This window comes from Aedes aegypti, chromosome 3 (genome assembly GCF_002204515.2).
Source record: "Aedes aegypti strain LVP_AGWG chromosome 3, AaegL5.0 Primary Assembly, whole genome shotgun sequence".
NCBI lineage: Eukaryota > Metazoa > Arthropoda > Insecta > Diptera > Culicidae > Aedes > Aedes aegypti.
In genome coordinates, this window is record NC_035109.1 from 209,175,296 (window position 1) to 209,197,449 (window position 22,154).

The window sequence follows — 22,154 nt, forward strand, 5'->3', positions numbered from 1 at the left end:
TATGTATTTTTCCAAAAACATTTTTTGAATTTTGTATACTAAATTTTTACTTAAAGTTTTTACATTTTTCAAAAAACACTGAAAAATCATAACTAATTTCTTCAACATTGGATCGACTAAAATTTTAAATCAAATTGTCATTAGAATCGTAATCTTATATTCTTTGAAGACCACTCACGAAATTTTGGCGGAAAAATCTGGAAAGTATTCAAAATCAATGAAACAGTCAGTCAAGTCATCGTGCAAAAGTTTCAGTGATTTCATATTGATAAGCATACATCGTGATTCATATGATGGTAGAGGAAGTACTGACCAGCCTAAATTACGTAGTGCGTATAATAAAAACTGCTTTTGTATCGATTCTATACGTTCTTCATGTTTTTTTGTGTAAGGTGACCAAACAATACTACAATATTCTAATATTGATCTTACATACGCAACATAAAGTATTTTTAATGTGTAAGGATCACGAAAGTGTTGACCAAATCGTTTTATGAAATTGAGCATATTTCCTGCTCTATGAATTATTACATTATAGTGATCTACAAATGATAGTTTTGAGTCTAAGATAACTCCTAAGTCTCTTATTTTATCACATTTTTTTACATGTTCGTTTCCTAAAACAATAGACATATTTGGTGTGGTTCGTTTTCTGCTATAACTTATGAGGTTACATTTTTTATATTCAATTCCAATAAACTTTTGCAGCACCACGTGTAGAAAATTTGTATCTCATTCTTAAAAACATTATGATCGTCATCATTCTTTATTTCTAAAAATAGCTTCATGTCGTCAGCATAAATAAGGACCCTCAGTTTGTTTAGAATATAAGAAACGTCATTAACATATAAAATAAAAAGAAGAGGGCCTAAGTGTGAGCCTTGAGATGTAACATGTATTGGATTTGATCTTTTCCCATTGAATTTTACTATTTGCTGACGGTCGTTTAAATAGGACTTGATCCACGTAAGGAGACTCATTTCGATTCCCATTTTTTCAAGCTTGAAAGTCAACATTGGAATGTCCAGTTTATCGAATGCTTTACTAAAGTCAGTGTAAAGAGCTTCTACGAAGTAACCTTTATCCATTGCACTCAGTGAGTAACTTACAAATTCCAGAAGGTTCATAGTGGTCGAACGACCTTTGAAAAAGCCGTGTTGAGCGTTTGTTATACGAGTTTTTATTTTGGCAAACATATTTTTAACAACTACCGAAAAGCTAAACATTACATATAATTTGCAATTGGATTAGATGGACAAATTGATGTGAAGATTTGCGAAAAAGTTACACGTCTCCTCAGTGAGAATCGAACTCACGACTCCCCGATCTCTAGTTGGGGCGCGTTAACCACTACGCCATGAGAGGACTCATGAACGCAGAAGTTAACCTGAATTCGATTTCAGCTCAATAATCACGTGGTCCTCTTTCGCGAAGTGCACCTCTTTCGGAAGAATTAGATGCCCATCCAAACACAACGCTTTCTATATATATCCAATGCCTAGCCCGAGAGCGCATTGTTTTTTAGATATAGGAATAGCACACTACACTAGCCAGCAACTGCGCTGGCTGAGGTTTCTATTGTGTGGGCTTCCAATGGGTCGCGACGTTCTCAAACGACCGGTTACGGAACATGAGTCCGTTGCTCGATAAATACTTGTTTTAATTATGAATCGTGGTTTACGGCCAACCAGCCGAGTGGAAGTTTAACAACTACCGAAAAGCTAAACATTACATATAATTTGCAATTGGATTAGATGGACAAATTGATGTGAAGATTTGCGAAAAAGTTACACGTCTCCTCAGTGAGAATCGAACTCACGACTCCCCGATCTCTAGTTGGGGCGCGTTAACCACTACGCCATGAGAGGACTCATGAACGCAGAAGTTAACCTGAATTCGATTTCAGCTCAATAATCACGTGGTCCTCTTTCGCGAAGTGCACCTCTTTCGGAAGAATTAGATGCCCATCCAAACACAACGCTTTCTATATATATCCAATGCCTAGCCCGAGAGCGCATTGTTTTTTAGATATAGGAATAGCACACTACACTAGCCAGCAACTGCGCTGGCTGAGGTTTCTATTGTGTGGGCTTCCAATGGGTCGCGACGTTCTCAAACGACCGGTTACGGAACATGAGTCCGTTGCTCGATAAATACTTGTTTTAATTATGAATCGTGGTTTACGGCCAACCAGCCGAGTGGAAGTTTAACAACTACCGAAAAGCTAAACATTACATATAATTTGCAATTGGATTAGATGGACAAATTGATGTGAAGATTTGCGAAAAAGTTACACGTCTCCTCAGTGAGAATCGAACTCACGACTCCCCGATCTCTAGTTGGGGCGCGTTAACCACTACGCCATGAGAGGACTCATGAACGCAGAAGTTAACCTGAATTCGATTTCAGCTCAATAATCACGTGGTCCTCTTTCGCGAAGTGCACCTCTTTCGGAAGAATTAGATGCCCATCCAAACACAACGCTTTCTATATATATCCAATGCCTAGCCCGAGAGCGCATTGTTTTTTAGATATAGGAATAGCACACTACACTAGCCAGCAACTTGGCTGGCTGAGGTTTCTATTGTGTGGGCTTCCAATGGGTCGCGACGTTCTCAAACGACCGGTTACGGAACATGAGTCCGTTGCTCGATAAATACTTGTTTTAATTATGAATCGTGGTTTACGGCCAACCAGCCGAGTGGAAGTTTAACAACTACCGAAAAGCTAAACATTACATATAATTTGCAATTGGATTAGATGGACAAATTGATGTGAAGATTTGCGAAAAAGTTACACGTCTCCTCAGTGAGAATCGAACTCACGACTCCCCGATCTCTAGTTGGGGCGCGTTAACCACTACGCCATGAGAGGACTCATGAACGCAGAAGTTAACCTGAATTCGATTTCAGCTCAATAATCACGTGGTCCTCTTTCGCGAAGTGCACCTCTTTCGGAAGAATTAGATGCCCATCCAAACACAACGCTTTCTATATATATCCAATGCCTAGCCCGAGAGCGCATTGTTTTTTAGATATAGGAATAGCACACTACACTAGCCAGCAACTGCGCTGGCTGAGGTTTCTATTGTGTGGGCTTCCAATGGGTCGCGACGTTCTCAAACGACCGGTTACGGAACATGAGTCCGTTGCTCGATAAATACTTGTTTTAATTATGAATCGTGGTTTACGGCCAACCAGCCGAGTGGAAGTTTAACAACTACCGAAAAGCTAAACATTACATATAATTTGCAATTGGATTAGATGGACAAATTGATGTGAAGATTTGCGAAAAAGTTACACGTCTCCTCAGTGAGAATCGAACTCACGACTCCCCGATCTCTAGTTGGGGCGCGTTAACCACTACGCCATGAGAGGACTCATGAACGCAGAAGTTAACCTGAATTCGATTTCAGCTCAATAATCACGTGGTCCTCTTTCGCGAAGTGCACCTCTTTCGGAAGAATTAGATGCCCATCCAAACACAACGCTTTCTATATATATCCAATGCCTAGCCCGAGAGCGCATTGTTTTTTAGATATAGGAATAGCACACTACACTAGCCAGCAACTGCGCTGGCTGAGGTTTCTATTGTGTGGGCTTCCAATGGGTCGCGACGTTCTCAAACGACCGGTTACGGAACATGAGTCCGTTGCTCGATAAATACTTGTTTTAATTATGAATCGTGGTTTACGGCCAACCAGCCGAGTGGAAGTTTAACAACTACCGAAAAGCTAAACATTACATATAATTTGCAATTGGATTAGATGGACAAATTGATGTGAAGATTTGCGAAAAAGTTACACGTCTCCTCAGTGAGAATCGAACTCACGACTCCCCGATCTCTAGTTGGGGCGCGTTAACCACTACGCCATGAGAGGACTCATGAACGCAGAAGTTAACCTGAATTCGATTTCAGCTCAATAATCACGTGGTCCTCTTTCGCGAAGTGCACCTCTTTCGGAAGAATTAGATGCCCATCCAAACACAACGCTTTCTATATATATCCAATGCCTAGCCCGAGAGCGCATTGTTTTTTAGATATAGGAATAGCACACTACACTAGCCAGCAACTGCGCTGGCTGAGGTTTCTATTGTGTGGGCTTCCAATGGGTCGGTTTAGCTTTTCGGTAGTTGTTAAACTTCCACTCGGCTGGTTGGCCGTAAACCACGATTCATAATTAAAACAAGTATTTATCGAGCAACGGACTCATGTTCCGTAACCGGTCGTTTGAGAACGTCGCGACCCATTGGAAGCCCACACAATAGAAACCTCAGCCAGCGCAGTTGCTGGCTAGTGTAGTGTGCTATTCCTATATCTAAAAAACAATGCGCTCTCGGGCTAGGCATTGGATATATATAGAAAGCGTTGTGTTTGGATGGGCATCTAATTCTTCCGAAAGAGGTGCACTTCGCGAAAGAGGACCACGTGATTATTGAGCTGAAATCGAATTCAGGTTAACTTCTGCGTTCATGAGTCCTCTCATGGCGTAGTGGTTAACGCGCCCCAACTAGAGATCGGGGAGTCGTGAGTTCGATTCTCACTGAGGAGACGTGTAACTTTTTCGCAAATCTTCACATCAATTTGTCCATCTAATCCAATTGCAAATTATATGTAATGTTTAGCTTTTCGGTAGTTGTTAAACTTCCACTCGGCTGGTTGGCCGTAAACCACGATTCATAATTAAAACAAGTATTTATCGAGCAACGGACTCATGTTCCGTAACCGGTCGTTTGAGAACGTCGCGACCCATTGGAAGCCCACACAATAGAAACCTCAGCCAGCGCAGTTGCTGGCTAGTGTAGTGTGCTATTCCTATATCTAAAAAACAATGCGCTCTCGGGCTAGACATTGGATATATATAGAAAGCGTTGTGTTTGGATGGGCATCTAATTCTTCCGAAAGAGGTGCACTTCGCGAAAGAGGACCACGTGATTATTGAGCTGAAATCGAATTCAGGTTAACTTCTGCGTTCATGAGTCCTCTCATGGCGTAGTGGTTAACGCGCCCCAACTAGAGATCGGGGAGTCGTGAGTTCGATTCTCACTGAGGAGACGTGTAACTTTTTCGCAAATCTTCACATCAATTTGTCCATCTAATCCAATTGCAAATTATATGTAATGTTTAGCTTTTCGGTAGTTGTTAAACTTCCACTCGGCTGGTTGGCCGTAAACCACGATTCATAATTAAAACAAGTATTTATCGAGCAACGGACTCATGTTCCGTAACCGGTCGTTTGAGAACGTCGCGACCCATTGGAAGCCCACACAATAGAAACCTCAGCCAGCGCAGTTGCTGGCTAGTGTAGTGTGCTATTCCTATATCTAAAAAACAATGCGCTCTCGGGCTAGGCATTGGATATATATAGAAAGCGTTGTGTTTGGATGGGCATCTAATTCTTCCGAAAGAGGTGCACTTCGCGAAAGAGGACCACGTGATTATTGAGCTGAAATCGAATTCAGGTTAACTTCTGCGTTCATGAGTCCTCTCATGGCGTAGTGGTTAACGCGCCCCAACTAGAGATCGGGGAGTCGTGAGTTCGATTCTCACTGAGGAGACGTGTAACTTTTTCGCAAATCTTCACATCAATTTGTCCATCTAATCCAATTGCAAATTATATGTAATGTTTAGCTTTTCGGTAGTTGTTAAACTTCCACTCGGCTGGTTGGCCGTAAACCACGATTCATAATTAAAACAAGTATTTATCGAGCAACGGACTCATGTTCCGTAACCGGTCGTTTGAGAACGTCGCGACCCATTGGAAGCCCACACAATAGAAACCTCAGCCAGCGCAGTTGCTGGCTAGTGTAGTGTGCTATTCCTATATCTAAAAAACAATGCGCTCTCGGGCTAGGCATTGGATATATATAGAAAGCGTTGTGTTTGGATGGGCATCTAATTCTTCCGAAAGAGGTGCACTTCGCGAAAGAGGACCACGTGATTATTGAGCTGAAATCGAATTCAGGTTAACTTCTGCGTTCATGAGTCCTCTCATGGCGTAGTGGTTAACGCGCCCCAACTAGAGATCGGGGAGTCGTGAGTTCGATTCTCACTGAGGAGACGTGTAACTTTTTCGCAAATCTTCACATCAATTTGTCCATCTAATCCAATTGCAAATTATATGTAATGTTTAGCTTTTCGGTAGTTGTTAAACTTCCACTCGGCTGGTTGGCCGTAAACCACGATTCATAATTAAAACAAGTAAACATATTTTTGTTTACAATTGACTCGAAAAGTTTTGGAATACATGACATAATAGCAATACCGCGATAATTTCGAATGTCCGATTTCTTACCTGATTTATATATTGGTATGGGGAATGATTTTTCCCATACCTTTGGAAATTGGCCAGTTTGAAGAGACATATTGAATAACCAAAATAATGGAGTTGTGAGTTCAGTTGCTAAGTTTTTTTATGAATCCGGGTGGAATTTCATCTGGCCCTGATCCTTTAGTGGCGTCCAAATTTTTAAGACCAAACAAAATGTCCAGAACATTTACAGAATTAACGCCAACATCACTCGGAAAGTCAGCAAAATGTGAAAAGTAAGAATAATCTCGATCGTTTTCCAAAAATGTTGAAAAATTTTCTTGAAAAATTTTTTCGAAAAGATTGCAAATATCTTCAGAATTATTTCCTACTTTTTCATCCAAAGTCATTGTGGAAAATTGCACGATTTGAGTTTAGTTTTAACGTAATTGAAAAAAATCTTTGGACATGACTTTATTTCATTTTCAGTTTTTATGTTGTACTCGGTAAGTGCTGTAGAAATGGCTAAATTGAGTTGGTCGCAAATAACCAAATATTTTTCTAAATCGTCTGGTTTTTTTTATATCTGCTGTAAACTTTGTGAGCTTTTTGTTTTCGATTTTTCAAATTTATGATTTGCTTGTTTAACCAAATTGGATTTTTTGAGTTGCGATTCCTTCGTCTCTTCTTAACAGGTACTTCCTCCCTAATGGTTTCCCACAATAAATTGTAAAAGATTTCTATTGCCCATTCAATATTATTTTGATTTCTCAAAACAGATTGCCAATTTGCGTTATCTAATTTCAGTCTAATATTAGTATAATTGGCTCTACTATAATCGAAAATATTCTCATACACATATTCGTGAGGAGTATGATAAATATGCATAAACATAGAATATTCTATTGCCGTGTGAAACGCTTCATTTTTCCATAATGGTGAAATTGACTCACTTACACAGAAATCTTCATGCATATTTGTCAATAAAAAATCTAGGTAACAGTTTTGTTTATTTTTTACGTGATTTATTTGATTAAGGCCTAAGGATGCAGTTTTGTTAAAAATAAATTTCAAAATTTCATTATCGCCAACAACAGGGAGTAGAATACTCTCGTTTTCAAAATCAGGAATGAAATCTGCATTACGTTGATTGAAATCGCCATAAATATGCACCTTGTTTTCGGGAGGAAGTTGATTTATGATTTCTTCTGCTATCAGGAAAAAACTCTCGTATGTTGACTTACAAGCCTGATCTGGGGGAAAGTAAACTGATACAAAAATATGAGTTTCATTACCAAGGGATGGTACACAAATTATGTCACGCTAAATTTCAACTTTTTCGACCACCTCCCCCCCCCCTTTGTCACACATTTTGTATGAATCCTCCGAAAATTTTGTAAGGCTTGTCACGCTTGGCTCGACCCCCTCCCCCCCCTTGGAGCGTGACGTAATTTGTGCATGACCCCCAATATTTGATGTAACCCATACATGCTCAAATTCTTTAAAGTTAGGTGAAGCAATGATTTCAGAACTGAAATTTGATGATATTGCAACGATGACTCCTCTGCCCGATCTTCTTTGTGTCAAAAGTAAGTCACGATCATTGCGAAATACGTTGTAATTGCTACCAAAAATTTCTTCACTTTTCACATCATCATTCCAACTTGTTTCTGTTCCCAAAATGATTGAGTACGATGAACTTAATATATTTTTAAGAATTTCATTAATTTTAAAAGCACTTTTCATGCGATTAAAGTTCTGACAATAGATTAAAATTTCATCTACAGTGTTCGTTATTTAAGTCTGTTAAACCATATGGTGAATTGTCATTATTATGTGTTACCAAGTGCTGATTAGCTTCACCGGGTTGCATTGAATTATTTTCTGCCTCCGTCAATTCCGTAGAAAACACGAATGCCGGCATGCACCGCATGCTTCACAAGATCCACCAGTTGAAGATCTTTCCGTCGTCCAGTTCGGGGGTGATACTGCAACGGACTGCCGGGGCGCCTCCCTCGCCGGACTTCTCCTTTTTTAAACTGCATGGTTGGTCGATAATTTGTTGGCGGTCTAGAGAATTGACGTTTCGCAGCCGCAAGAATCTCTCTGTCAGGAGGAAGTTGATGACTCCTTTCCTGGCTATTGTTGAAGGCGAAATTTCCGTGATTGTAATTCTGTTGTTTGCTTACTTTGTGATGAATTTTGGATGAGACATTTTTATGGTAATGCGGATTAATGTTCACGTTGTTGTTGTTCTTATTACAATTTTTGTTAGCGTTCCTGATTCTCCGCTTTCTACGATTTTTCGCTTCATCGGCCATATTTTGCTGCCTTTTGTAAAAGCTTTTGCGCATGTCATATTGCGTCTAATCGACTTTCCAAACTTTCCTGTTTCCAAGTAGGCGCCATCCTGACACTTCAGCAATTTTATTATTCAATTCGGCTTCCAAACTTGGATATTCTATGGACCGATGCACGAGCTCACTATCTGACGTTTGAGCGGTGCTGTGTTATTTACGTGACCATGGCAACGAGTGAATTCGGCACCGCTCAAACGTCAAATTAGTGAACTCGTGCATTGGTTCATTGATGGTGGAGCCGACGTATTTTTATTTGTCAATATATTTGCGGACAAAGACTTCAATTCATCGTGGATGTCCAGCGCCAGCATCCTATTCTTCTTCTTCTTTCTGGCGTTACGTCCTCATTGAGACAGAGCCTGCTTCTCAGCTTAGTGTTCTTATGAGCACTTCCACAGTTAACTGAGAGCTTACTTTGCCAATGACCATTTTTGCATGCGTATATCATGTGGCAGGTACGAAGATACACTATGCCTAGGAAGTCGAGAAAATTTCCAACCCGAAAAGATCCTCGACCGGTGGGATTCGAACCCACGACCCTCAGCATGGTCCTGCTGAATAGCTGCGCGTTTACCGCTACGGCTATCTAGGCCCCTAGCATCCTATTATAAATTGAAAATGAGTCTTGGACAGATTTGGCCACTCATGGCGCCGCCAAGTTCCCCGGGGAAACCTTGCATAAGAGGCATTTCGGTTTTGACACAAAAAGATATCATGCGACGGCTCATTCTTCATTTTTGTCGTAAATAGGGCAATCGTAGACTCAATGTGAATAATTGACTACAGTGGGCACTTTTGAACTACCGTGCCAGTACCATATTATAGACAGCGCCATATTCAGAATGGTCCGTTCCTTAAGTTGAACATTCGTTGTTTTTGCATCCAAAATAGTAAACTGTCAATTCGAAACATGATTCATTGTAGGGGGAAGTCCTCTATGGCCGGACAGCCTATATGGCCGGACACTTTGAATGTTCCAAAAACGAATAATGATATTAAGATTTTAGTATTCCAGGATGATACCAAAACACATTTTTGCAGTGTATACAAACTATGACGTTTTCATGTCCAAACGTAAACAAACAGTAGCTGTTAAAAGTTTCACTCTGATACGATCTACCAAAAAAATGTGAAACGATAAAATTTCATACAAGTGTAGCCACAAATGTTTCTTATAATTTAACCTGAATTGTTTCCGTACGTTGACTTCAGTAAGTTTTGCATCAATCACAATGCAAAATTTATTAGGAAATGTAGAATTTCAAAGAAAAGCAACCTTTTTCGTAAACCATTGCAAGTCCTCTATGGCCGGACACCTCTTGTCCTCTATGACCGGGCACTGAAAATGTAAACCTAATAACTCGGATCTAATTTATAATTCACTTTTTTCATAAATGTAGGGTACAAAAAACAACCAGCAACAAAAATAAAGCATAAATAACAAAACTTTCGGTCCTCAATTATAAAGTGCCGTAAATATGATGCTTTTAAGGCAAATGAGCGCACGAGAAGCAGCCACAAGATATGATGTACAGTAATCTCTCTATAACTCGATAATGAAGGGACCATCGAGTTAGGGAGATATCGTGTTACAGGATAAATACTAAACCAGTGCAAATATGCGATTCAAGGGACCATGGAGGTAGCCATGAACACCAAATTTTACTATGGTTCTCTAACTAGATATTGAGATACGAAGGTCGACTAAGGGAGAGTTGACAGTACGTAAGAGCACACTTTAACCTTTAAGCTGACAAAGAAATTATGAAGAACTGTAAACGCGTTGAATTTCCGAAGACATTTTCATCTGAATACGAGCAACCGCTAATGCAACATGACTAATATGGCGAATCGATCTATGGCGCTGATCAAGAAGTAGTTTATGGAACTGACCTATGATCTCGCTAATATGCTTCATACGCTGTACATCATGCAAAGATTGAACCCACAAGGCATGTGCTGACATACGAAGCACCCCCTGGCCTTTCTGTGGTTGCAAAAAGCAAACGTTTTTTTTAGCAGGAAAGCGAAAAGTTTATTTTTCAATCATGCTAAATTTAGATATTAAAATCAAAGCACTAAAATTACCGTTATTTTGTTCTACCCGTGAAAAGCTTATTTAGTTATTATTTTGTTATTTATGTTTGCCAATAGTTTTGCTATTATTTTGTTATTACAATGGCGAAATATGTTATGATTTAGTTTTTATGCCATACAAACTGAGTTATTATTTTTGTTATTTTATCTCTTATTTCAAACAAACAAAGAACTAAATTTGCTATTCAAACATTCTCTTTTAAAGGTAAATTTAGTTATTCTTTTGCTATTCTCCCCTACCCGGGATGGCGTCCATAATTGGGAACATGCATGCGTCAGACTAACATATGATATTTAAAATACAGTCGAATTTCGTTCGTTGCACTATCTTTAGATGGGCTTCGTTTTAATTGGGCTCCCGTTAAGTGGGCTATAGCCCTCCTAAAACGAAGTCAAACGTCATTTTCTGACATAAGGCGCAATTTATCAATGTTGGTAGTTCTGTGTTTCTTTTGTTCTTGGTTTTTGACAGCTCAAAACTCAGCCCGATTAGTGAAAGTCTTTCACTAAGTGGGCTACAGGTTTAGTGCAACGAACGAAAGTTGACTGTAATTGATAATTGATGATCGTTTTATTTTAATCTATTTGTTTATTTAGATATTGAACAAATGCAACGGCAAGACAAACTAATATACCAGCTGTTGAAATCCTTAATAATTTAAGCTATTCAAACTGGATTTTCTTAACCGTTCAGAATATGGTGCTTGCACGTTACGGGAAGTTCCCGGTGAAACCTGTGATTGGGGACAATCGTGTATGAACGCCAAAAAATGTCGTGCAAATGTTCATTCTTCTTGTCTTGTTATGATGAAGCTAATTATAGACCTATTCATAACAAAACATGAAGAATTTTGGCGAGGAAACCACCAGGTGATCCGTCGGCGTATAGACTTATCTGTTTACTAGATACGACGGGCAAGTTGTTGGAGAGGCTTATCCTCAACAGGCTAGTACCGTATACGGAAGGTGCGGACGGATTGTCCAACAACCAGTTTGGATTCAGGAAAGGACGCTATCCAGTCGGTCGTTCAGACAGCTGAGCGGTTGCCACTCTGGATGTGCAGAATGCGTTCAACAGCGCAAGCTGGGAAGCGATGGCCCACGCACTTAATCGCCTCAAGATATTATGCGTTGCAAGACAAATTTTGATTCCTGGAAAATTGAAACACTCAGGCTGCTAAATTTTCCAGGCTGAACATCAAAGTCAGCCTTGCTCGTCGTTAGGTGTGATTGTTTTGACTGGCGTGACAATCATGAACAAATTTAAAGATTACATCTACGATAATGATTTATATGCTATGAACACATGAAGCATTATTGCAAATACACGTCTAGTCAAGCGTCTAGTATTATATTTATCACGAACATCTAAGTAGAACTCCACTGTGGGGCATAGTTCTGCTAGTATACATTTGCCTACGTTAGTGTTCAAAGTTTTTAATTGAATACACAATCGAATCGCGCAAATGGAAATGGGATTTGAGCTTATTTGTTTTATAAGGATTCGATTTGGTATTTATGTTTTATGCACTTGAACAGGAAAGTACCATGATGACTTCATGACATCAATATCTCCAAATACTGTCTCCATCAACGCGATTCCAATTAGCTTCCCCCACGGAGGGATAGGTTTCAAAGAGTATTGGAAGTAATTCGAAGCCTCAATGTTCAAGGTTTCTTCTAAGACATGATGAACCAACAATGTGAAAAGTAGTGATTGATTGATGTTTTTTACATTCAGACTTCAACGCACACTATGTGATTTTTGTTCTGTGCGGAGATAGCCCACTGCGCGTTATTTCCGCGAGCCTATCCAAATTTTTGAATTTCCCCGCAATACCGGTGTAGGCAAAGAAAGCTCTCAGTTAATAACTGTGGAAGTGCTCGTAAGAACACTAAGCTGAGAAGACGGCTCTGTCGCAGTGAGGACGTAATGCCAAGAAGAAGAGTAGTTACCTTAGTGTTCTTACGAGCACTTCCACAGTTATTAACTGAGAGCTTTCTTTGCCTACACCGGTATCTCAGGGCTATAAGTTAGTAACTAAATGCTGTTTTCCATACAAAATGCTCAAGTTTGGGGTTCTGTATCTCAGCTTCTGGTAGTCCAAATTGGCTGAAATTTGGATGACGAACTACAAATAACTTGAAGTTTTGTCTGTAAAGGAATTATTACATTGCACTAATTTTCCATAGAGTTTCAGAGGGTTGTTCAGAGACAAAAGTAAGTAACCGAGAGACTTTTTTATTTAATTCGAAAACGGTAAGTTGTGGGTTGTTGGTTTGTTTAACAAAGTTGTTGATTTTCGGAAGTCACACAAATTTGCAGAACACACCAACTTCCCAAGACTTACCGTTTTCGAATTAAATTAAAAAATCTCTCGGTTACTTACTTTTGTCTTTGAACAACCTTCCAAAACTCTATGGAAAATGACTGCAATGTAATAATTCCTTTACAGGCAAAACTTTAAGTTATTTGTAGTTCGTTCTCCAAATTTCAGCAAATTCGGACTACCAGAAGCTGAGATATAGCACCCCAAACTTGAGCATTTTGTATAGAAAAACAGCATTTGGTTACTAACTTATGTCACTGACTGTATCCAGCTTTTTACGCCAGCTATAAATCAACAAGGGGTGATTTAATTTTGACATTTCTTGTGTACATATTTTATAGTTAAGTCTTAGCACTGATTTTATGTTGTGGATTGAAATGTCATTCATTTTTACTCGATGTGTTTTGCAGCAGCAATATCTTCGTACCGATTTGATTCATATTTCGGACACTTAAGGCCAACAGTGACTTCAAATCCATCTGATTGGCATAAATTGGCTGATATTTGTTTAAATTTTAATTTCTTCGCAAAGTCTCACTGTTAGCTGTTGGATGTACCAATAATCATGTTGATTTAATTAGTTTTAGTATTGTTTTTACGTAAAAGTATGGAACAACATTTTGATTCAAATGCCGAACGCTGTGTTTATTCTGTCTCATATTCCGAACACCTTGATTCAAATTCCGAACAGCACGAATAAATCATATTCAAATGATTTATTTCGCAAATAAATTGATCTGAGCTTGTTCTACTGGTCTCAAACTAGAGAATCATCACTACTCCCGCGGTATAAATTATATTGGAGACGTTAAAATTGAATTCCAATTGACTGCCATTTCCTTGTTATTTGGTGACATATTTCAGCGAAACATTTCAACCAAATCACCATATAAAAACCGAGTGTTCGGAATATGAGTCTGTTCGAAATTTGAGACAAAACGGTATTAAACTTTCTATATTGACATAACCATTTTCTTGTTATCCCAATTATTTCTTATGTTTTTAGGCAATCAATAATAAGGATCCATTAGAAGTTTCCTGATGTGAACGAGTTATCATACAATTCTCGGATAGTCGGACTTTTAGGTGTGGATTGTGTAAACTTACAAATGTGAGAATTGCGCGTTTTTCTACGGAAGCAAGGCAATTCAATCAATTGGCTATCGAGAAATTAAAGTTCAAACATTTTGCTTGACTCGCTACAAACCGGAAGCTTTGCAAGGAAACCAGCTTTCTGAGCAATGCCATTATTTGAATTTTTAAGGTCCCTGGCAAGCAGCCGTGCGCTATATTCTCGCAATCTTAATCAATTTTAACGGGCGACTCAGTACCATCTCACTCGTATTTGTGATCGAATTGGCTGAAAAGTCCTGAGCCTAAGGGTCGATTCAAATATGACGTCCATCGTTTTTCGGGATTTCTAGACCACCCCTCCCCCCTCTGTCACGCTTTTTCCAATACCTAATTCATGTACTGTCACACTTTCGTAGACCCCCCCCCCCTCTCCGAAGCAATGCTTTCTTGGTGGTCCCGGAGAGACGAAGGGTTTGGCGGCAATGGGAATGGTTTAGTGGGTCGGGGGTGTAGTCCTGTTTACTGCTTGCATGTAGTAAATGCAGGTTGGCCACCAAATATCCATTTTGAAATTCCCGCTTTTTTCCGGTATAATTTTCAAAATTTTCTCGGTTTTTCATTGAGGGTCGGTTTTTAAATCGAATATACTAAAAATTCTTGTTCAAGCTTTTCGACGGTTTGTTAGGTAATTTTTCTGTCAAATAGGAAAAATAATATTATTTCATAGGAGATTGGCTTGTTTTTTGGCTCCTGCACAATTAGTATGGAATGAAAAAAAAAATCAAAGTCGATGTCCTCAAAACTAGGTTTCTGTCACTTACACCCCTTTGCTTCTAACCCCGTTTCCCATTTTTCAACTTTCTCGCAGGATTTTAGAATATGTCATTCCACATAAACACGTCGGAGCCCTTGAGCAAAACAAATTGGCTTGCTCCCAAGCCAACTCGTGACATACAAACACCCTTCAATTTAAATTTATATAGATATGCCCATTTTTTACATCTTTCGGTTTTTTTCCTCTTCATAAAAATGAAGAATTCACTAAAGTTTAAGGTAAGCATGCTGTTTCGCTCAAGAAAAGTAAAGAAATTCCTTGACTGAAAGGGTCAAGAAATTTCCTACAGAGAGCCCCCTTTGAAGTGACATTTCTTCTCAACTGCGTACTGCGATCAGAAAAAAGTGATTTTCTTGACCATTTCTTGGGAGAAATTTTCCACGCATCGAGATAGGCGATTCCTTTTCTTGTCAGTAGCAAATCGGCCTTAAGGATGAAACAAAGCCGCATATATTGAAGCATGTATCTCACCTTAGTTATTCAATTTTTAAATGATTTAGTTTATTTTAGTCGAACTAATGATACAGTAGAAGCTCTTATAGATAAAACATTGCTTTAAAAAATATCCTATTTTATTAATTTATTATTCAGAAACTAATCAAAATTATGAATCCAATATTTTTGAATCCATAAAACTTCTGCAAGAAGTTTTCAAACTCTGATTCAAATTTTTGAGTCGGATAAGTTAGAGAAAAAACAATCAAGCCCAAGTGACATAAAAATAATCATGAAATATTTCGAAACATTGCCAACCAATTTGAAACATTTCTAAGAAGTTTAGTCTAGCAAAATTGTACACGAAATTAAATCATTAATGTTTAAATATTATTTGTCCAAGATTGCAGATGCCTAATGGCAATACTATCAACCATATCAACTTTCTACAACTTATTTTTAGTAATATGTAGATTAGAAGCTTGAAGATATTCGTTCAGAATGATTTTCCCGGTGATCATCTCAAATTCCCGGTTTTCCCGTATTTTTCCCGGTGAATTCAAATTCCCTTCTTTTTCCCGCTTTTCCCGATTCGGTGGCCACCCTGTAAATGGTCCCCAAACCCATTGCTACACTCAAAATAATCCAAACGTCATTGTTACGTGAAAACATACGTGATTTTTTTTCCATCGCACTTTCCACGTAGCTCTTACGTTAATCATAGGTAGCCCAGAATGAACGCATGAACTTTTGAACTTCGTCCATTCCACCGTCGCTAAACGTAAGAGCTACGTGGATTTTCCGGTAGCCTTTACGAAGCGTTTCAATAGGACCTAGATGGTTTTGCATTAAATTTAACTGTAATAAAGACCAATCTTATTTCTAATAGCCTTTGGAAGAAAACTAATTCCCAATGTAAACAAACTTAAAAGATTGTGATATTTTTATTGTCAATCTGAGCATTTTGAATCCTGTTTCCCCAATTTTGTGAGTTTGGTCTTCCTTGTTGTAGCCTTCGCGTGCTAGAATTGGTAGAGGTTATAAATCACGTATAAAATATGAAGTAACGCTGGGATTCTTCGGCATTCAAAGCATATTTACCTTGAAATCAATCTTACACAATGTTTAAAGCAGCAGCAGCTTCTAAAGTTTTTCAAAAATCAAGCGGGCGCCATCTTAGGATTTGAACTCAACACCGAATGTACGTACACTATGCAAATATCAAAATGAACTCAGACACCTACGTGAATTCCACGTGAGCGCTATAGGTAACCTCAGTAAACATTACCGAGTCACTATTTGGTGGTTATGAATGGTTTAGTGATCTTTATGTTAGTCAGGTGAAGTGGAGGTAAAACGAATTTGGAATGATCTACGTGATTTTTCACGTAGCAATGACGTTTGGATTTTTTTGAGTGTAAGAAGGAAAAAAAACAGACCCCTCCCCCCTCCCCTAAATGATGAACGTCAGTTTTGGATGACCCCTAATGTTATTTCTATTCTCACATGAATATTGAATTGTAATATTATAGGTAACGATGGATCCGAAAGTTACAAATAACACATAACCTGCCTTTCATTCCTATTCAAATTAACAGTATCAATTGCCAATCAATGACAAATTTAATCAGTTTTCTGGATAATTAATTAAAATTATCGGCTTACAAACCTGGCTCAGATGGTTTTTTTGTGTTAATGGAGCAAGTTTTATGCACTCTGTCAATCATTGATATGACTCAACAAATCTTGCTGAAAGCGTTTATTGTAGAGATGTACCGAATATTCGGCAGGCCGAATATCTCGATTATTATGATTTTGCCGAATATTCGGTCTGCCGAATAATGAAATGCTTTATTCGGCCGAATAGGCCGAATAGTGACCGAATAATAACAAGATTATCTGAAATTTCATTTTCATTTTTTCATTTTGCAGCGTTTGGTGGGGCAATGAGAGCGCAAGTCAGTCATCGCTCCCTGGAAAATATAATCCCAAGCCCAGGTAGCTTAGTTTGTAATATCAGACATAAAAATCCTTAGATCTAACGATTTTTGTAATTTTGTCAAACGGTTTTAAAAGCTTAAGAAGTCGATCATTCATTTCCACTCATACTCCGTTCAATTCTTCATCGTAGAAGCTTTCCGTAGATTCTCTGTTTTAATCCAAGATTGAAAATGTAGTTTTTGAGAAATTTGGTTGTTATTCGGCCGAATATTAAGGTTTTGTTTGGTCGAATATTGAGTCAATATTCGGCCGAATATTCGTTTGGTCGAATAATAATAATTCAACTATTCGGTATTCGGCCGAAGGCCGAATAGTACTATTCGGTACATCTCTGGTTTATTGTTTCTGCAACTAATCCATAACTCAGTTTTTCAATTTGATAACTAGTAATCCTCTTTCAGCCACCTAAAATAAACAATAATTTGAGCTAAAAATACAAAATAATGTATTTATGGACCGATGCACGAGTTCACTTTCTGACGTTTGAGCGGTGCCGTGTTATTTACGTGACTATGGCAACTAGTGAATTCGGCACCGCTCAAACGTCAAATTAGTGAACTCGTGCATTGGTCCATAAGCTATGAAATTTCTTGAAAATGTTATTGTCTCCTGGAAACACGTTCGTCAACATCAAAAGGTTGCTGTGATCAAACTATAAAAAAAAATGTAGTGAAGGCAAGAAATGTCAGAAAGGGGTGATTCAAATATTATGGCATGCTAGCGTAAAAAGCTGGATAGTGCTTAAGAGTAGCAAGTTCATACCGAACGGTTTCTAGAAAGGCAGTGTGCATCATTGCCGGGATGACGCCCATCGGGCTCATTATCAAGGAAGATGTTCATTGCTTCAACCAAAGAGGTACCGGAGGAGTCCACAACTCATGTAAAGAGGCAACACTCAGAGGTTGACAGCAGGAATGGGATAACTCAACTAACGGTAGATGCATTTATCCGCTAATACCAAATGTGTTAGATTGGTACAAATGAAACCATGCGAAAGTGAATTTTCACCTGACGCAGTTTTTGTCAGGACATGGTTGCTATAGGCAGTACCTGCATAGGTTCGGGCACTCAGAATCTTCTGCGTGCCCCAATTGTGTTGGTGTAGACTAGAGGAAACAGATGGGTCAAGCAGATCATTTTTTTTTTCAAGAAATATTCAACAAGAAACAACTTTTTTTTGGCACAAATCTCCCAACTGGTGGGGAACGTGCCTTTGGAGCCGGCCTTCTGATGGCATTACATCCCAACTGAGAAAGAGCCTTCGTCTCAGCTAAGTGTTCTTAAAAACACTTCCACACTTATTAACTGACAGTTTTTTTTTGCCAAGGTACATTTTTTTTTGCATTTTTGGCTACACCCGATTGGCGATTGAATGTGGGGTTATGTTGCGAAAGTTTTGCAAACTCGAATGAGTATTTACGGTTTCCTGTACTTTAAATTGCTTAAATCTTATAATTAATATATTTGTGGGGATTTTCCTTCTAAATTTATCACTACCAACTTCGACTGGAATTGCACTAATCGCTATTCTAGAACAGCGCCACCTTCGCCTTTTAGCTTAGCGTTTGATCGCGAATAGGCTGGCTCTAAACTAAACTGAAGTTCTAGTTTTTTGTTTAGTAAAATTAATATTAAATCAATTAATCAAAAGCATCAATAAATTAGAACTTTTTGCTTAGAAACTTTTTTATTGAGTTTAATGAATAAGCGTATTGCAGTTGGTATAAGGCTCTTAATTAACTTTTTGGTGTGCATGTGGAGAAGGGGTGCGTGTCTGCTCAAAGATCAAGATCCTAGTAAATTTGGGAAGAGCTACTGAGCTCATATTTGGCCACAATATGCGTCTTACTGAAGTGCTTCTTATTGCAAAGTTTCACAAAACTCGTCCGATAAAAACTTCCCATGTCAAAGTGAATTATGAAAGTGCCCAAGTAGCTCTGGGACTCTAGGACCTAATCAATAGCTGTTTGCTATAACCTGTACAATGCTATCGAGTTTGATAGATAAAAGATTATGTCCACAATATGACGGGGTTTATAGTCTTATCAAAAATAAATTAAACTCGATCATGTCCCTTGCCGTTTCCCTAACATTCTTTAATTTATTCCTATCACATTCATATCGAAAATTCTATGATTACATGTTATGTAAGGAAAAGGAGAGGTCTCTGTAACTCTCTTAAGTATTCAACTAATCACAAATTCTAGTTGTTGCTTGGACGTGGCCAGATCAGCTTTCGACTATTAAAGCATGCGTCAATTTTGTCCAACAGCCCATGCTTAGTTTGAAAACTCTAATTGATAAGCGGATAGGAAGGAGTCAAACCTTATTGAATCGTATCAGACTTGATACCTACCAATCGTAGGTGCTCAACACTAAATCAACCTTGAGGATATTGAAAAACATTTGAATTGCGTCAAAGTAAGTTTCGAGTTTATATTCTACGCAATTTAAAAAAAATAAAAATTTCAATTTTTGTGTGTTTATAAAAACGGAACATTTTGTTGACGAAAACGGAACGTTTGTTTAATTTAATAACCATGCGGATTGGATTACCGAAAAGCGCAATATATGAAAACTGTCTTTCATAATGGTTCTATAACTCGATACAGAGATATGAAATGCTGCATTATTAAAAGCCAACATATATGATGTCTGTATAGACGTATATTCTGACTAATACTTTTCCTGTGTTAAAGGGACTACAATGATTCAAAACACTCACCCGGGCAAACTGGAGCATCATCTTCATGTCCTTCCTCGTCTTCCGAACTTTCATTACCAGGATGTTTCAGGTATATGTCTGCTCTCTCACGACCGCTGCTCAGTTCATTTATCAACGGCACTTCCTGCCCTTTACTTTGTTGGGTGACCTTTGCCAACTGTTCTTCGTCTTTTCTTTTCTGTTCAGCTAACTTTTCCTCCCGTAGTTTGTCGTATTCGGCTTTGTAGTCGCTTTCGTATTCTTTGGCCGCCTCTTGGACCAGTTCAAAAAACTTCCCAAATCCGATGCCCGTCTTGGATGACACACCGCAAGCTTTGAGGTCCCGGTAGAATTCGTCCAGCGTTAAGGACATTGTACGGGTTAGATTACTGACATAGGTAGTTTCGTTTTCAAGTGCTTCCTGGAACGATTCAAAGTCCTGCATCCATTCGATGGCGAAATCAAACTCTTGCACATCAATCTTGTTCAACACAATTATGAACGGTAGCCGGGCTTTATACAGAATGGAACATGCGTACAGCATGTTGGACATGAAGGTGGTGGGGCTCGCAGATCGAACTATGTCCATCACGTAGACGACAACCGTAGGGAATGCAGTTGCAAGAGCTTCCGTGATGATAGTGCCGGACGCTGACCACGTGAATACTTCTATCTGCCCAGGTGTATCGATAACGCAATATTTGTGCTTGTCCTGGGTCCTCTCGACCAATTCTATCACCTTACCAAACTTGGTGGAGAACAGATTCAATGCAGTGACGATCCCTCCGTTGGGTCCAAGTTTATACTGCTTCATAACCTCCTTGTAGTTGATGGTATCTCGAACATCTACGGTGAATACAATTGTTAGTTAATCTGATTCTTTAACGTTCCTAGAATGTACCGTTCCCCAGAAAACTGTATAGGGGTGATCGGGGCAATATGAACCACCAAAGGAAGCGCCAAAGAATGCATAGAAAAACAGTAATGTAAAATATATTGTTTAAATGCAACTGATTTGTATTACAGAATGTTTGCTTTCATATAATGTTGATAATAAAAGTTAATATCTGTTTGGAAGTTTTTGACCACCTATTGTGCGCTTAATGTAGCAATCAACAGAGGGCGACGGTCGATTCTCGAAAGCTCGACTGCGTGACCCGAAAATCATGGACGTCGTCCGACTGTTTCTCGCGTACATGCACGATCAACAAGAGAATGTATGCGTGGACGGCTTTACTGCGACCAGCATTCGTCCGAAATTGGCATCTGAAGGTCTCCCATTCGATATGGACTGGACCCTTCGGCAGCAGTGACGGACCTGGAATCCTATCGGAAATACCTGCCCAGCGAGAGGATTCATAGCCTTCAGCAGCCGCGTGAGAGTAGCTCCAAATACCAACTGCAGGTTTCGAGTTTTCGGAAATAATGACACCTTTCTACAAGAAAGTAGAAATTCTTCAATTGCATGAAAAGCTCAGCCGAAATGAAGGAAGTTCAACAAAAACTTTTATATTCTTTTTTGGTCGGTAGCGATAGGGGTAGTACTGGCACTTTTAATCTGCCCTAAGCCCCTTCCCAGCATTTGCTTTTATAAGCCTCTATTGCGTTCATCACAAAGACGATCCTAAGCAATGTTGCTCAAATGGTCACTGTGTACCCTAGCAGCAATCAGCCCTTACCGTAGTTTTGCAGTCTAGTAGTTCAGACTACTATCAAACTATGATAAGGCCCGAAATGCGTGCATGCGATGCGACCATGCCTAGAAAAGTCCACCCTAGGAATGGGAGACCACCGACATACTGGTGGACTCAAGCTATTGCGAACCTGCGCCGTGCCTGCCTACGGGCCAGGAGACGGATGCAGCGAGCACGTACCGAGCAGGAGCGTGAAGAACGACGGGCGGTGTTCACCGCTGCCAAAGTCGCGCTGAAGTCTGAGATAAGGGCAAGCAAAAAGGCCTGCTTCGAGGGACTCTGTCAGAGTGCCAACGCGAACCCGTGGGGTGATGCCTACAGGATCGTAATGGCGAAGACAAGAGGTGCAATTGCTCCTACGGAGCAGTCTCCAC

General features: G+C 39.2%; 1 protein-coding gene across 1 annotated transcript in view; it reads right to left on the reverse strand.

Moving 5' to 3' along the window:
• LOC5572854 (GPN-loop GTPase 1) overlaps positions 1-22,154 on the reverse strand; it is a 28,581-nt gene that overhangs the window by 1,230 nt on the left and 5,197 nt on the right. The window contains exon 2 of the mRNA XM_001660563.2: positions 20,108-20,932. Within this exon, the coding sequence (XP_001660613.1) occupies positions 20,108-20,932 (825 nt within the window). The remainder of the gene's footprint in view (positions 1-20,107; positions 20,933-22,154) is intronic.